Source organism: Rhinoraja longicauda, chromosome 4 (genome assembly GCF_053455715.1).
Source record: "Rhinoraja longicauda isolate Sanriku21f chromosome 4, sRhiLon1.1, whole genome shotgun sequence".
NCBI lineage: Eukaryota > Metazoa > Chordata > Chondrichthyes > Rajiformes > Arhynchobatidae > Rhinoraja > Rhinoraja longicauda.
In genome coordinates, this window is record NC_135956.1 from 50,252,206 (window position 1) to 50,270,336 (window position 18,131).

At 42.2% G+C, this 18,131-nt stretch overlaps 1 protein-coding gene across 3 annotated transcripts in view; it reads left to right on the forward strand.

Moving 5' to 3' along the window:
* ctdp1 (CTD (carboxy-terminal domain, RNA polymerase II, polypeptide A) phosphatase, subunit 1) overlaps nucleotides 1-18,131 on the forward strand; it is a 232,126-nt gene that overhangs the window by 81,780 nt on the left and 132,215 nt on the right. For all 3 annotated transcript variants that reach the window (XM_078398633.1, XM_078398634.1, XM_078398635.1), the window contains exons 10-11: nucleotides 1,228-1,458; nucleotides 17,563-17,740. In XM_078398633.1, the coding sequence (XP_078254759.1) occupies nucleotides 1,228-1,458; nucleotides 17,563-17,740 (409 nt within the window). The remainder of the gene's footprint in view (nucleotides 1-1,227; nucleotides 1,459-17,562; nucleotides 17,741-18,131) is intronic.

The following is an 18,131-nucleotide window of genomic DNA, read 5'->3' on the forward strand; positions in this document are numbered from 1 at the left end:
TCCCTCCATCGGCATTCCTTCCTCTGGCTTCACAATTCTCGACTCTTCAACTTCACACCTTTTTTCATTTCTGGCCTTTGTGTAACCATCTGCCTATTAACCCCCCTCCCCCTCCCTCCTCACCTGTTTTCACCCATCTCCTGCCACAAACTGTCCTGCCTCTCCTCTCTTCCAGCTTTCTTCCCCTCCCTTCCCACAATCCGTCTGAAGAAGGGTCCGGACCCGAAACATCACATATATATTTTCTCCAGAGATGCTGTCCGAAGCGCTGAGTTACTCCAGCACTTTGTGGCTTTCTTTTAAACTTAAGGATTTGTGATCACTGTTGCTAAAATGTTCTGCCACTGAAATGTCAGTCACCCGGCCAGGCTTGTTTCATGGTACAAGATCCAGTACGGTCTCTTCCCCGGCTGGACTATCCACATACTGTTTCAAACAACCCTCTGAGAGACACCTGCCCCATCCAAACCTCTTGCACTCAGGTAATCCCATGATTAATTGGGGAAATTAAAGTCACCCACTATGACAGCCTTGTTGCTTTGCATCTTTTACATCTATCCACATCTCTCTTCTAACTCCTGCTGGCTATTGTGAGGATTGTAGTACAAGCCCAAAAGAGTGATTGCACCTTCCTTATTTTTTAACTCTACCCATATTGCGTCAGTGGACGTACCCTTCTGTAGGTCCTCTCTGAGTGCAGCTGACATTCTTATGATTAGTAATGTAACGCCTCCCTCTCTATCATGTCGGAAACATTGAAACCCTGGAGTGTTGGGCTGTCAGTCTTGTCCCTCTCACTACCAAGTCGCTGTCATGGTCACAATCAAAACTTTCCCCCAAACCCTGAGCTATTTCTCAGAGGCAGCGCAGTGAGAGAGTTGCTTCTTTACAGCGCCAGAGATCCAAGTTTGATCCTGACTACGGGTGCTGCCTGTACGATGTTGGTACGTTCGCCCCACAACTACCTGGATTTTTCCCGGGTACTCCGGTTTCCTCCCACACCAAAAATGTACAGGTTTGTAGTTTAATTGGCTTTGGTAAAGATTGTAAATTGTCCTTAGTGTGTAGGCTAGTGCTGGTGTAGGGGATCGCTGGTCGGCTCGGACTCGATGGGCCGAAGGGCCTATTTCCAGCTGATCTCTAAATTAAACTAAACAAACCCCCAAAAAATTGATGTAGTAGGTTTATCATCATTTATTAATACTCCTGTCTCTGCCTTGTCCACAGACCCAACAGCCCTGCTAGTTTCCCTGAACTTCAAGGCGGTTTTCAAACACCGTTGTTTCATCCAACTCCCATTCATCCTAAGGCACAGCCTGGGCCCGATGTCCGCATTTACGATCCCAACACTGGGAAACTAATCCGGAAGGACTCGCAGGGAAACAGGCAATCCGCGTACATCCAACCCCCAGCAGCTCCTGTGAAGTTGCCGGTTCATGGCGAACAATCGTCGTTCAGGTAATGGTCCCAGAAAACTCCAGCTGTCTCGGCTGTCCACTCAGTTAAATTGTATGTTGTAAATGGCAAGGTCACAGTGCAAACAGAATTAGTGCTATCAGTTGCTGCCAGCACATCAGTGAAAGGAATAGAGGAGAGTGATTACGTTGATGGAACATTTTGTAAAGGAATTTTCTGAAGGGTTATTTCAAAGACTTTGAGGAGCTGACAGGTTTATGTTTTCCTCTGCTTATCGACAGCCAACAAATCCTCACTGCCAATCTCACAAATATCATTTGTTGCATTGCAGTCTAATATTTCCTCTGAACATTTGCTCAAAATGAAGAAGTAGTCTTTGCAAAATGTTACAGGATGTAATTGAAAAGTTGGAAGTGTTGTTCTACACGTTGCATTCTCAGTCTCAGCCATGTTGTGGTGAGGGTTTATAATGTGTGGAACAATTGGCTTTGAACCAGAAATTGAAACAACGAAGCTTGATGATTTGCTAGAAGGTTCGAAGCAAGTCTATTTGTCCATCTGCTCATCTGGGGTTGACCTGGAGTTCTCTGTGACCTTTTGAAGGATGAATGATGTTGTTAAAGAATCTGTTGATTTACATGCATAGATTTGGTTGAACACTAAATGGTTCGGAAATATAAATCTTTATTTTAAAATGTTTTTTAAAAGATCACTGGAAAATGTGAATTTGAACTGTATAACATTATTTGCAAACTATTAATATTCAGTTTGCATTTCCAATCACTAATTAGTGGATTAATTAAAGGAACTCTCTTTTGTTTCTTGAACTACGAGTAAATTACTTTATTCATTGCAGCCAGTGTAATTAATTTGAATTGGATGCAAATGGCCCTTGTCCTCAAATGCTGAATGTCATTGCCAGTAATGCTTTTATTTTGCTGAATCCTCAAATTGGGTGTCATTGGAGGGTTAGGAAAGAAACATTCACTTAACAGGGAGCAATTCCCATTTTCCCTATTTACAAGTATTATGACCGAGAATTAGTGCATCCCCATAAGCTCACGAGACGGGCTTTGCTATAGGTGTTAGTTTATTATTGTCAAATTTATTGAGGTACAAAAAAAGCTTTGTTTTGCATGCTATCCAGGCAGAACATGCCGTTTGCAATTTCAATCAGATAGTACAAAAGAGAAAATAAACAGTACAGAATGCAATTGCAGCTACAGAGAAAGTGCAGATAAATAAGTGCAGGGGCCGCAACAAGGAAGACGTGGAATACATCCATAGCATATGCGTGGTTTGTTCAGGAGTCTGATATCAGCAGGGGAGGAACTGTTCTTAAATCTGGTGGTGCGTGCTTTCAAGTCTTTGTATCTTCTGCCCGACAGGAAAAGGAAGAACACGGAACGATCTGGGTGTGAGTGGTCCTTGATTATGATGATTGCTTTCCCAAGGCAGCATGATGTGTAGCTAGAGTTGATGGTGGGGGTTGGGGGGAGGAGGTACTAGTTTGCATGATGAGCTAGGCTGCCTCCACAACTCTGCAGTTTCTTGTGGTCTTGGGCAGAAGAGTCACAAGCTCTGGTGCATCCCAATGGGACGCTTTATATGGTGCATCTGTAGAAATTCAGAAGAGTAATTGGAGGCATGCCAAATAGTGTTATTGGTGTGCTTTCATTCATAAGAAATTGCCACCCTACCACATTTCTCTGATCAAAAATAATCTGCCTGGACTGCAGATCAGCTAGAATGGAAGGAGAGGCAGTGGGGGAGGGGGGGTTGGGGAATGAAAGAGAGGGCCGGTGATCATAATTGGAACAGAGTGTTTGGTAGGTGAGCAAGATAGGTAGCTGCAGGGAGAGAGTTTATGAGTATTTGGGGTTGAGGGAGGAGATGGGGAAGAGTTGAGGATTGTGTGGAAGTGACCAGCGGAGGGATTGGCACTCTGATGTGACAAGGGAAAGAGCCGTGGAATTCATTTGAGGGCATGAGGAAGAGATGGATGTCATGACTTCTGTCAATTGAAGTGGTGGCACCATGGAGGTGTTGGTGAAGTCATGGGCCAGAGAATCAATGGCAAGTATCAGACTTGCTTGTGTGGAATCTCACTCCAACATCACACTGAAGGACACATTACCCCAGGAGAAACCAGTGAGGGGCAGTCTAATGGCAACTTGATCTGTGGATAGGAAGGAATTGCAGATTCTGGTTTGCACCAAAAATAAACACAAAATGCTGGAGTAACTCAGCAGAACAGGCAGCATTTCTGGAGAGAAGCAAAAGGAGACGTTTCGGGGTCTGAAAAAGGGTCTCTACCCGAAACGTCACCCATTCCTTCTTTCTGGAGATGCTGCCTGAGCTACAGCATTTTGTGTCTATCTTCTAGAACTTGATCTAATTGCCTGTGAAATGTTGCACAGGGAATGACATCAACCCTGATGTGGCTAACCTAAAATTATGTTTGTGGGCACATCGTGACAGGAATCGCCTGGTGGATATGCCCAGGAACTTGCATTTCATTTTCAGGTTGGACTGGACAGAGGACTTTTTAAAAATAAATTCAGATGCCTAGGATAAGAAGAACTGTGGAATGTGCACAAACTTCGCTGCCTATGATCTTCCAGGAATTTTGAAATTGGTTCCCCTGGTGACAGCTTCACACATTTTCTTTTTGACCTTGATGCATGACCTGTGTTGGCAATTAGATCAGATGTTGGCTTCTATATTAGCAAAGAGAACAGTGAATAAATTGTTGATGATGGAATGAGTTATTTAACATTTAGTTTCAGTTTCAGTTTAGTTTATTGTTCAGTGAAAAGTTGCAGCAGAAAGACAATACATGATTGCAATCAATCCATTTACAGTCGTCGTCGTGGCTATCCCTCGAGGTCGAGGATGATGGTCTACGTTCCAAAGAATGAAGACACCTGTGCGTGTGTTTTTTTACCATGTACCTGATGTTGCACTCCAAAAAGCACACGGTCCTTCACAAATCAAGGCGAGGGAACCAAGATGATTGGAGCTGATAGATCTGTTGCAGCCTTCATCCGCCTTCACAGCCGTTGAGTTCAAGATAACTTCGCCCGCCTGGTCCGCCGTTGAGGTCTTGTCGGTTCGAGTGTATGATAAGGGAATAACGTTTAGTGCAAGGTAAAGCCAGCAAAGTCCGGAAGGATAATCTGAGGGACATCAGAGGTAGATAGCAGTTCAACATGGCAGAGTCTGTTCTCAACTAAGGATTTGTATACAGATCAGCATAGGAGTAATATGGAAAGGGGAGCTCAAAGTCATGAACGACGTGCAGAAAAATCGTTCAGCCTCACAGGAATAGGGCTGGTATTTTATATTCTTAAACTAATCCGGCCCACCAGTGATGGAAGAATCAATATTGCTGCTCTTATTGCTATCTTGGGAGCTTTGTATATTTGTAAACTGTTAGGTTGATTAACTGTGTGTTGTGACCTTATTTGTCGCAATGATCATTGTATAGTTTGGAAGTGCTTTTAATCTCTGAGAAATTCTGACTCTCAAGTAGCATGTTTATGGGGAAGTAAATGATGTGTTACTCATCTTGCAAGTTTCAACAGCCATGGTTTTGAAGGCATGCTCTTGTAGCTGCTTTAGCCCCTGTGGATTGTAATCAACCTTCTGCAGTAATCAGTTTGTTCTGCTTCATCTTTTTTCCAAAGTGAAATTGTCAAGCTTGTTCTCTTAACTTCAATTAATTCTCTAGTTTAGTTTATCTATTTTTTCCCTTGTCATCTCTTTGCCAAATTGGGTCTTTAATCTACAGTGGAAGTACCAGAGCGAGATTTCTGGGTGATCCATACATTTTATTCTTCACAAAGTCAAACAGACATTCTGCATGATTCCTAGATATTAAACATAGAGACATAGAAAATAGGTGCAGGATGAGGCCATTTGGCCCTTCAAGCCAGCACCGCCATTCATTGTGATCATGGCTGATCATCCACAATCAGTAGCCTGCCTTCTCCCCATACCCCTTGATTCCCGCTCGTCCCAAGAGCTCTATCTAACGTTCTTTTAAATTCATCCAGTGAATTTGCCTCCATTGCCTTCTGTGGCAAATTCACAACTCTTTCGGTGAAAAAGTTTTTTCTCGTCTCAGTTTTAAATGGTCTGCCCTTTATTCTTAGACTGTGGCCCCTGGTTCTGGACTCCCCCAACATTGGGAACATTTTTCCTGCATCTAGCTTGTCCAGTCCTTTTATAATTTTATATGTGTCTATAAGATCCCCTCTCATCCTTCTAAATTCCAGTGAATACAAGCCTAGTCTTTCCAAACTTTCCTCATATGACAGTCCCGCCATCCCGGGGATTAACCTTGTGAACGTACGCTGCACTGCCTCAATAGCAAGAATGTCCTTCCTCAAATTAGGAGACTAAAACTGCACACAATACTCCAGATGTGGTCTCACCAGGGCCCTATACAACTGCAGAAGGACCTCCGTGCTCCTATACTCAAATCCTCTCGTTATGAAGGCCAACATGCCATTTGCTTTCTTCACTGCCTGCTGTACCTGCACGCTTAGTTTCAATGACTGGTGTACAAGGACACCAAGGTCTCGTTGCACTTCCCCTTTACCTAATCGGCACCATTGAGATAATAATCTGCCTCTTTGTTTTTGCCGCCAAAGTGGATAACCTCACATTTATCTACATTATATTGCATCTGCCATGCATCTCAACCTGTCCAAGTCACCCTGCAACCTCCTAACATCCTCTTCGCAGTTCACACTGCCACCCAGCTTTGTGTCATCTGCAAGCTAGCTAGTGTAACTTCTAATTCCATCATCCAAATCATTCATATATATTATAAATAGTTGCGGCCCCAGCACTGAGCCTTGCAGCACTCCACTCGCCACTGCCTGCCATTCTGAAAAGGACCCGTTTATTCCTACACACCCGTCTCCTCACACTGACAGTGGAGGAGACAAAGGACAGGAAAGGACCCTTTTATTGACTTGATTAAATTAAAACTGAGGCTTCAACTTATTTGGGACATCCTCGGGAGTGTTTTGCCAATCATTGCATGGAATGGAGACCCATAATTATCAGGAGAGATTGAATAGACTTGAGTTTATTCTCACTGGAACATTGGAGGCTGAGATTTACAACATGTTTGGTCACCATGTTATAGAAAAGATATTGTCAAGCTGGAAAGGGTGCAGGATGTTGCCAGAACTCGAGGGTCTGTGCTATAGGGAGAGGATGAGTAGGCTAGGACTTTATTCCTTGGAGCTCAGGAGGATGAGGGGTGATCTTATAGAGGTGTACAAAATCATGAGAGGAATAGATTAGGTAAATGCACAGACTTTTGCCCGGAGTAGGGGAATTGAGAACCAGAGGATATTTAAGGTGAGGGGGAAAAGATTTAATAGGAACCTGAGGGTTAACTTTTTTACGCAAAAGGTGGTGGGTGTATAGAATGAGCTGCCGGAGGAGGTTGTTGAGTCAGGTACTATTGCAACATTTAGGAAACATTTAGATAGGTAAATGGATAGGATAGGTTTAGAGGGATGCGGGCCAAAGGCGTGCAGGTGGGACTAGTGTAATTGGGGCATGTTGGTTGACGAGGGCAAGTTGGGCCTGTTTCCACGCTACATGAACCTATGACTATAAAATTGTGAGAAGTTTAGAAGGTGAGAATCTTTTTCTAGAACTTTAGGGCATATGTTTAGGGTGAGAGGGAAGACATTTTAAAGGAGATTTGAGGGGGAGGAGTTTTGCACAGATAATTGTGAATATCTGGAATGGACTGCCAGAGGAAGGAGTGAGGACTGGCACAATTACAATATTTAAAAGGTAGTTGTTTAGGTAGTTAGATATGAAAGGTATGGAGGGATGTGGACTTAATGCAAACAAATGGAATTACCTCAGATAAACATCATGGTCGGCATGGACAACGACCTATGTCTGTGCTGTACATATCCATGTTCCAGGAATTATGTGTCCAGAAAGCTTGCTGGTCACTGGGTGATCTTGGCAAATACCTCACCTGTCTCTGACCATTCCCTTTCAATTATTTCTGTAAATAAGGTGCAGGGGAAACTGAGCAGGTCAGACAACATCTGCGGAGGTAATGGACAGGCAACGTTTTGGGTCGGGACCCTTGTGCTGACTGATTGTAATGGGGGTGGGGGCAGAACACAGCCTAGCAAGTGATAGATGGATACAGGTGACAGGGACCGGATTGGCAGATGAGTGGAGTAAGTAACAAAGGAGACGAAAGGGTGTCAGATGAGGAGAAAAGAGGAGTGAAATGTAAAGCCAGATGGAGGAATTCGGATGGAAGGAGTCAGTGGGGAGGGTGAGCGGAGAAATAAAAGGGAAATGAGGAACTTGTGGATGGGAGATGAAGGGGAAAGGAACAGGATGATGGGGGTGGGGATTAGAGATAGTGGAAGCATTGGGGTGGAAGAGCACCTGAAAGAGGGAGATAGGGGGTATTACTTGAAATTGGATAATTCAATGTTTATACTATTGGGTAGTAAGCTACCCATGTAGAATATGAGGTACTGTTCCTCCAGTTTGTGTGGTACCTCACACTGACAGTGGAGGAGACGGAGGACAGAAAAGGTTGGTATGGGAGGGGGGGGAATTAAAATAGTTAGCAACTAGGAAATTTAGCAGGCCACCAATGGTCTCACTAACGTAAAGGAGGTGATGCCAAGCATAGACGAGATGACTAATTCGCCAAACACTGGCACACTATCCTCCAAACCAAGCTAGTTCTCCCGATGGTTAACCATTTTAACTCCCCCTCCCATTCCTTGATCTCCTACATTGTACTTTGAATTCTTCAATTTCAAATAAAATCCCCATTTCCACTCCCTCTTTTTTCCAAGGATTTACCCACTCCAGAGTGGGTAAGGATTTATTGCTTATTCACATTTTCCCTTAAACTGCACTTGAATAGGCTATTTCAAAGGTCAGCTGAAACTCTGTTGGGCCAACTTTCTTACTAAGAGGGGATTCATCAACCATGTGGCGTTTATGAAAATCTGGGAGCTAAACATAATAACTTCCATCGACTGTGATTATTTGAAAGTGGGTTAGAGTTTTAACAAAGTGTCTCATGGCAAAGATTTCTGCATAACAAAGGCGGGTTACTCAAAACAAGTTTTATAAAATATATACAGAGGAATGGAAACAGATCTAATCAATGGTTCAATGATGCTTTATTTGTCACATATGCAACTGCACGGCAAACTTATTTTTGCATGTTTTGGCGCATTTCCAAATTCAAGTCTGGTGTATATCTGTTTCTGCTGGCAAAAGCAGGATATCTTCTAAAGAAAAGTACAATGAGTGGAGAAATGTTACACACCAGATCAATGCACAGCATTATTCTTGGTCACATGGAGCTCAATGGTCACCAAGCTAGACTGCAGAGGACTAACAATTGTCTCAAATCCATCTGTTTATGGCTTTGATCTTTTAAGCTTGATTTTAATCTGCTTTTAACTTTCTGGGAAACTTAAAGAAAATAAAACCAGAAATGACAGACAGCTGTGTAGGAAAGAACTGCAGATGCTGGTTTAAATCGAAGGTAGACACAAAATGCTGGAGTAACTCAGCATTTCTGGAGAGAGTGGGTGACGTGTCGGGTTGAGACCCTTCAGTCTGAAGAAGGGTCTCAGCTCGAAATGTCACCCATTCCTTCTCTCCAGAGATGCTGCCTGTCCCGCTGAGTTTCCCTAGCATTTTGTGTCCATATGACAGACAGCTGTGTCAGGGGGATGTGGTTTAGCACGCTGTTAAATTTCTGGGTTTTTTAGGTCTAAGGAGTATCTTCTCCCTCTTCCCCATCTCTGATCTTAAACCAACTACATTGTCAAATATTCTGCCAGACCCCACAGTGAGGAATTAAACCAAATCCAAATTGCCCCTTCCAGTGGGGGAGCTGTACCCACTGTACAACGACAGCAGATTCTGGGGCATGAAAAGTTAGACGTGAGAACCTTAGTATCTGCAGGCATGAACTTTTTCCCTTTCAGGCCAAATGAGGTTAGGTAGTATAGCGAGAATATAAATGTTGTTATTAATGGTGTGCACACACCATTGAGTGCCAACCCTGATGCAGTTTAGAGAGTTTAATTCCTGTTGTAGTGCAGCAATTTCTTTCAATTCAAGGTGATGTTTGACAGCGGGCTCCTGTTTTTAATTGAGATTAAAGAGGGCGATTTGCAGGTGCTTTGCATCTCCGGTGATCTCTAATCACTAGTTAGGGAGTGATTACAAATTCTGGCCCAGAACAAATGTTCCCAGAACAATTAAGGAAGGGTTGCCACACTAAACCGTCATCTATCCATGACCTCTGGAGATGCTGCCTGACCTGCTGAGTTTCTCCAGCACTTTGTGTTCTATGAAATATTATTGCTAGTTATAGTCATAGAGAGTCATAGAGTGATACAGTGTGGAAACAGGCCCTTTAGCCCAACATGTTGCAGCTACACTAGTCCCACCTGTCTTTGTTTGGTCCATATCTCTCGAAACCTGTCCTATCCATGTACCTGTCTAACTGTTTCTTAAACGTTGGTGTAGTCCCAGCCTCAACTACCTCCTCTAGCAGCTTGTTCCATACATCCACCGCCCTTTGTGTGAAAAAGGGTGGTAGTTGTGTTAAACTCTGCATTATAACTCCTACATCAATGTGCACATCTCAATGTAGACATAAGCCATTTGAAAGCAGTATAATATTTTGTTTCTAGCATTGAAACACTTGTACACGTGACAAATAAACAATTTCATAAGTCATCACAATCACAATAGACTTTGATGTGTTTTCATTGCAAAAAAACTAGTAGGTTTGCAGACTCTGTCACAACTTCAACTACTGTTAATTTTGAGATTTGTTTTGTTGTTGCTGGTTTAAGTTTTAGTATTTCTCCTGATCCTGAAGCTTGCTATCTGCCATGCCACCCTGTGCCAGCACAATTTGCCCAATCCTGGATTATGTGCTCTTCAGCTCAATGGAAGCAGACAAGAAAACAGTTGCGATATCCCCAGGATGTGTGGAAAAATATTCCAGGGATCTCACATTTTGCATAAAGTGTCCGGTTTGCAGAAGGGTCACGACCCGAAACGTCACCCATTCCTTCTATCCAGAGATGCTGCCTGTCCCACTGAGTTATTCCAGCATTTTGTGTCTATCTTCACATTTTGCATACGTGTTTAATCTGTCGAATTCATTCTTGTGGAATACCATGAGTGCATGATTTGACAATGATTATAATTAGGGGCATCAGATTGATGCGTAAAATGATTGTGAGCTCTGGCATGTCATCACTTGAGAAGCAAGACAGGAATGAATCATTGCCTTAAAATACACTTTAATTGCCTGGATGACAAATAAATCTCTGTAACGTAAGCAGATTGTAGCTTTATATGCAGTACAAACAATAAAAAATGTTCATTAAAAAATGCTTTGTTGTGGTAAATGTTTCTCAATTAATAGTGGTCAGTATTGATAGAGAAACCAGTGTCACAGCAACTTACTTTGGCCTGTTATGAAGTAGTTCAGGTTCATATATCTGCCAGAGAGTAGATGATATGCTGAAACACATGAGACCCCAAGGGTGCTGACATGGCAGATGCTGAGGGAATGTTTCAACCTTTGAGGGAATCGAGAAGTATGGAATTGAACTTCAGAATGTGAGTTCACCCATGTCAGACGGAGAAAAGGAGGAATTTAATTTACCTTTTCCCTCTGAGGATTGTGAATCTTTGGAATTGTCTATGAATATGTTCAGAATTGAAACTTTTTTTCAATCTCTTACCTTGCCGGAGATTGTGATTGTTTTCTGGATCGTATCTCCGGTCGCTCTGCGGCCTAACATCAAGGAGCTGGAGGCCTGCTTGAGACTGACTTTGAGCCCCACCAAGCCAATTAACCTACATACCTGTACGTCTTTGGAGTGTGGGAGGAAACCGAAGATTTCAGAGAAAACCCATGTGATCACGGGGAGAACGTACAAACTCCGTATAGACAGCACCCGGAGTCGGGATCGAACCTGGGTTTCCGGGGCTGCATTCGCTGTTTCCGCCCTACTTTCCTGTAATGCCACTGAGCTATCCTATTGCTCCACTGTGCTATCTATTGTTCTTCTCTTGACTGGTGGGTACCAGATGCCTGTCTTGCCAGACCTAGTCAAGTCAAGTCAAGTCAATTTTATTTGTATAGCACATTTAAAAACAACCCACGTTGACCAAAGTGCTGTACATCTGATTAGGTACTAAGGAAAAAATAAAACATACAGTAGCACGCAAACATAACAGCACATACAAAACAGTTCACAGCGCCTCCTCAATGAGCCTCAAATGCTAGGGAGTAGAAATAGGTTTTGAGCCTGGACTTAAAGGAGTCGATGGAGGGGGCAGTGGTGTTAACAGTTGCTCTGCTCTCCTCAAAACATCACAAAAGCTGGTAAAAAATCCAGTAAAGCAGCACTCTGGTGTCAGTGCACAGAATGCTGTGCTTATGCAGTAACTACAGTTTCCATCAAGATATGTGTGCGGAATTACATGACCAGATCTTACTTCCTTCTCTGTTGGAGACAGCAGGATTTGGTACTAAGTGCTGGCCGTGAATTAACATCCAAGTCCTGTGAGCAATAATAAAAAGGATAATTGCAGTGTAAATGAATAAAACCACTTCGATTTACATTAGATTACATCTTGTTTATTCATTCTAGGTGATCTGCTTGAAGAGGGTGAAAAATGAATGAGTGTACATGATAGAGCAGTGCACCACAGGAACAGGCCTTTGGCATATGATGTCTGCACCATATATGATGCCAGTTGAAACTAGTTGCTTCTGCCTGCACGTGATCCGCATCTTTCCATTCTCTTCATTGTCATGTACCCATCTAAAATTCCCTTAAATGCCACTATTGTAGCTGCCTTCAGCACCTTCCTTGGCAGCATGATCCAGGCTCCGTGTAAAATGAAAATTTGCCCTGGACATCTCTTTTAAACATTTTGTTCTCGTACCTTTAAGGCAGTACCCTATCATATTTGACATTTCCAACTCTGGAAAAGAGCTTCTGACTGTCTACCCTATTTATGCCTCATAACTTTATGAACTTCTTTCAGGTCTCTCCTCAACCTCCACGCTTCAGAGAAAACAGTCCAAGTTTGTCCAACCTCTCCTGATAGCAAATATTCTCTAATCCAGGTAGCATCCTGGTAAATATATTCTGCAACCTCTCCAAAGCCTCCATATCCTTCCTGTATCGGGGTGACCAGAGCTGTACACAATACTCAAATGAAGCCAAAGTCCAAACTCCAAAGTTTTATAATGTTGTCACATGACTTCCTGACTCTATGGTCTTACCAATGAAGGCAAGTATATCATATGCCTTCTTTGCCATTCTATCTACTTGCATTACTACATTCAGGGAGCTATAAACTTGGACCCCAAGATCTTTATGTATATGTCAGAAGGCAGTGGAGGCCAGTTCGTTGGATGCTTTCAAGAGAGAGCTGGATAGAGCTCTTAAGGATAGCGGAGTGAGGGGGTATGGGGAGAAGGCAGGAATGGGGTACTGATTGAGAGTGATCAGCCATGATCGCATTGAATGGCGGTGCTGGCTCGAAGGGCTGAATGGCCTACTCCTGCACCTATTGTCTATTGTCTATTAATATTGTTGTGTCCTGCCATTATCTGTATATTTTCATACTACATTTGACCCCCCCCCCCCCCCCAAATGCAACATCTCATACTTATATGGATTCAGCTCCATTGGCCATTTCTTTGCCCGTATTTGTAAATTATTTAAGGCCTTCTTCACTCTGCAACTCCATCAATATTTGTGTCATCTGTCAACTTGTCAGACTGTGTTTTACCTATCTTGGCTGAAGACTTTGATCAGCTGTCCTGATGCCACCTTAAATAGACTGGTCACGTTTGTTTAATCAGTAGTGAATTGCCTTGAGTTGTTTGAGTGCATTGATGGTGCAGTGCAGTTATGATGTTTATAATGTTCAGTTAGCTAATTTTCATTGAGGGGTGATTGTTTAAAATGAACTTTTAAAGAATGCGTGTATGTGATATTTTTACCTATTTATTCCAATAGATTATAACATGATTTGAGTCAGACAAAATTCCGTCATTGAAGTGAATGCCAGACCTATTTTTCTGCAGATTACGAGGTCGAAGTCTCCTTCTTCTTGGGATCAAGAATGCCTTATTACCACTCAGAATTTGTGGGCTCCCAGACGGCTGATGATATTAATGTGCGAGATGCAGACTCTTCTGCACATAGGGCAGGTGATGGCTGACTGTGGGTGGGTAGCTAAACTGTGAGGTGCACTTTTTCAGCCGCGCATGGAGTGATTCATTGCTTATCACTGTGACTTTTCTGCAAAAAATTGTTCATTGTCGACACAATGCAGACTGTAAAACATTACCAGAGTAGAGATTCACAAGACTTCTTCCTATGGTAGTAATTAGCCATAATGCATGTGTGTAGTGATTTTTGTTGGTGCATTTTGAGATTAAGTCAAGTTTATAGTCATTTGCACACGCACGGCGAGGTATGGAAACAGTAAAAATCTTGTTTGCAGCAGTATCTCAGTCACATTGATGTTATAGAACTGTACAAAATCATGAGAGGAATAAATTGGGTAAACAAGTGTGATGAAGGGTCTCAACCCAAAATTCCTTCTCTCCAGAGATGCTGCCTGTCCCGCTGTGTTACTCCAGTTTTTTTGTGTCTATCTTCGGATAAACACACAAAGTCTCTTGCCCAGAGCAGGGGAAATGAGAACCAGAGGGCATAGGTTAAGGTGAGGGGGGGAAAGATTTAATAGGAATCCAAGGGGTAACCTTTTTACACAATGGATGGTGAGTGTATAAAGGTAGTTGAGGCAGGTGCTAACACAACATTTAAGAAACATTCAGATAAGTACATGGATAGGATAGGTTTAGAGGGATGTTGGCCAAACGCAGGCAGGTGGGACTACTGCAAATGGAACATATTGGTTGGTGTGCTCAAGTTGGGCCGAAGGGCCTGTTTCCATGCTGTATGATTCTATGGCAACAAACAAAAATAAATTATACATCAATTTGACCAGAGAGGGAAATGAAAAGACTGTCAAACATGCAAGAAAATTAGTGTGTTGGAAATTAAAATATGTTTAATAAAATTTTCCAGCCTTTGAACATTTTTTTCAAGTAGAGCAACAGGGATAAGGGGGGTAATTACAGGCCTGTGAGTCATGGGTCAGTGGTTAGAGAAGTTATTGGATCTGCAACCCTTTCCCAAAATGTTGACCATTTCTCTTCCCACTCTTGACTCTTAGAGTTAGATAGTCAACAGTACTTGAGTGAGTGTACATCCTGCATGTTGGAAGAGCACTAAGTATTCCCAGACCATAACATTTCCTCCACTGAACAAGTAGTCCCATGATAATAATAATAATAATAATAATAAACATTTATTTTTTATAGCGCTTTTCCAAATGCTCAAAGACGCTTTACAAAAACAGTCAAGACATAAAAACAAACAGACAAACTATCCTGACGGAGAAGCGGCGAACAAATAGCGCCAGCGTCCTCTCACGTCAGAGTCCGGCAGTAGACAATAATGATAGTCATTAGAAACTGTTTTTTTGTAACTCCAGAGAGTCAAGAGTGTTTAATAATGGTTCAGTTCTATGTGACTTTACTATACACTAACAAAATAAAATTAGCAAACACTGATGGTTACTGTAATCGTTAGGAAATTGTGTACGGCTTCAGTGCTTGACACCAAGCGCAGTGTTCTGGAGCACAGTCCAATTCAACATTTCTGTCTTTCATTCGATTCATAAAGTCTTGCAGAGCAAAAAATAATGAGTAGTATGTATGCATAAAACAGTGCTGGAGGAGAAACAATGTGACGCACATACCTTGGATGTCTTGGGAATATTTTAATGTGAGTATATCAAGGGTGACTGATAGTGAGGGTGAATATTTCCAGTGTTTGGAGAACCTGGGGTTAGTGAGGTGAGTGGGAGGTTGGGGAGGGGAGGAGGGGAGTGCGGGCGGAGGTTGGAACTGAAGCTACAAATATGAACTAGTTCCCCCATGAGTGGAGTTATGGATCACTTCTTGGCATGGTAGAAATCAGGAGTTGACTCGCGTAAAATTGCCATTGTTGCTGGTTCACCCAGAATTTGTCACATCTCAATGGCGTCACGACTATTTCTCTAGTGAGACTGGTCAGTCCTTCCCCAGCCTCTCTTCAAGACCCCCCTCCTCATGCCAGTATTTGTCCTGGTTTTTATTTTAACCCTTTCCAGGTGAGGTGTTCAGATATATGACAAATAATTTGCCAAATGACTTTGCACAATAACAAGCTGGTATTGACTTTGGCTAGTTGGTGTTTGTTTTTAAAGCCCCTTTTCCAATTTCAATCAATATCAATGCAGCCCAGTGCCTGAGATCTGCCTGTATTCAAGTCACTGTAATGCAGATGGTGTAACTTGGAATGGTGGGGATCCATTTGATGGAGTTTGGTTGTAATTAAATGAATGGAAAAACAGGGATAAGAGGAAGAATTGGTTTTGAGTCCTTTGTCATAAAACCAAATGATAGAACAGCTCAACATGATTCATCATTTTAAATGGAGTAAATATATTTCAATAACTTTATAGTCTTTCCAACAGTGTGTTTTAGATTAAAGTGGATGTATCATTTTCAGCAGGTGGTTCTCATTTCTCTTGGATCATAAGGGAATATTTTATAACTGTTCATACCAGCCACAATGCTCTAATATTCTAACCATGGTTCAATAATGTATATCAGTCAAAAATGCCAATTTAAAGCAGTAAATGCGTCAATTGTGCAATATCACAAATATAACATTTTTTTGCATAGTTTTGACCCCACTGTATCTCTGTTACTTTAACCAAAATTACCTACCACACTTCATGGCGTACCACTGGGTGGCACCGTGGAGTTGTTGCCTAACAGCGCCAGAGACCCAGGTTCGATCCTGACCTGGGTGCTATCTATGTGGAGTTTGTATGCTTTCCAAACTGACCATGTGGATTTCCTCCGGGTGTGTAGGAAGAAACTGCAGAAGCTGCTTTATATGGAAGATAGACACAAAGTGCTGGAATAACTCAGTGGGTCAGGCAGCATCTCTGGAGAAAAGGGATGGGTGGCATTTCAGGTCGGAATCCTTCTTCCTCTGGGTGCTCTGGTTTCCTCCCACATCCCAAAGACGTGCAGATTTGTAGGTTAATTGGTTGCTGTAAATTGCCCTTTGCATGTAGGGAGTGAATGGGGAAAGTGGGATAACATAGAACTCACGTGAACTGGTGATTTATGGTCAGCATGGACCGAAGGGTCTGTTTCCATTCTGTATCTTTAAAACTGAACTTGACCAAACCCTGCCTTCTCCATCTATTAGGGTCTTTACTTTCAGCCACCAAACCTGCTCAAACATCTGGAATTATCTTCCTGAGTTCTTCACCATCGCTTTCTACTTTTAAGATCCCAGTGAAAGAACATCTCCTTAACTGGATCTTGGTAACATCTCCCCCTTCACCACTGGCATAAGCAAGAACTTTAATGTAATTACTCAGTCTCCTTAGAACCTTTTATCCCATGACCTGATTAGCATAGTACATTTGATGGCCATTTTCATTTTGTAAGATAGTCAGAAGATTTTCCAAAGAAGTTTGAATAGGCTTTAGAGAACTTTTAGATTTAACATTGTAGATTTCTAACAGTGCATATTAAACATGGTAAATTGAGCTGTAGTAGCTTTACAGTAATATGTTTTTAATCTCTTGGCTCTGGGAGGATGAATCTTTTTAAAAAATAAATTCCCCAAACAAATTTTATGGACTTCAGCTTCTCTATATCCCCACTCAATTAAATCCCAATTAAATTAGGTCCACGCTACTGTAAATTATTAAAAGAAATATATTGGTTCTTGTTAAATATTTCACGCCAGGATTTTTTAAAAGTTACGTTTGTGACCAAAGTCATTAAAACTGGAAATGTTTTTGTATTCAAAAAAGATTTGACCTTTGCTCTCATCACAACAAAGCAAATCAGGATCTTACTAAGCAGAATATGTGCCTTAAAGGAGGTTGAGTTGGGTTGTGTGTTCTGTTTTGTGGCAGGGTTGTACAGCCTCACCAGCACCACATCTTGGATGAAGATGAGCTTCCGAACTCCAGTCCGAGCGATGAAAAGCCTGGCCCATCGCGCCCCGCAGGGCGGAAACGCCAGCCCAGCATGTCCGAGACGATGCCTCTCTACACGCTTTGCAAGGAGGACTTGGAAAGCATGGACAAAGAGGTGAGTCAAAACTGATCCTTGATTCCAACAGTAGCCCCTTTCTATCGAGACCCGGATTTGAACTCTCAACCTTCTGACTCGGACGCAAGTGCTCCCGTTGAGGCACAGCTGACACCATCACATTTTGCAGATGTTCTGTTTAAAGAAAAATTGTACTTAGGATCAATATCAATATGTGGTAAAAATGGAATTGATCTTGTAACAACACTTGTAAAATTTGGGACCTTTTTAAAGGGAGCGATTAATTGTTGCCTGGACTATTTAAGTCACAAATCATCAAAGGCTGAAAGTACAAATATGTCACTGATTGCTATGGTCAATGGAATCAATGTAACAGATAAGGAATAATGTACTGAAGTGACAATGCTGTGTTCTTACCAAAATATGGATG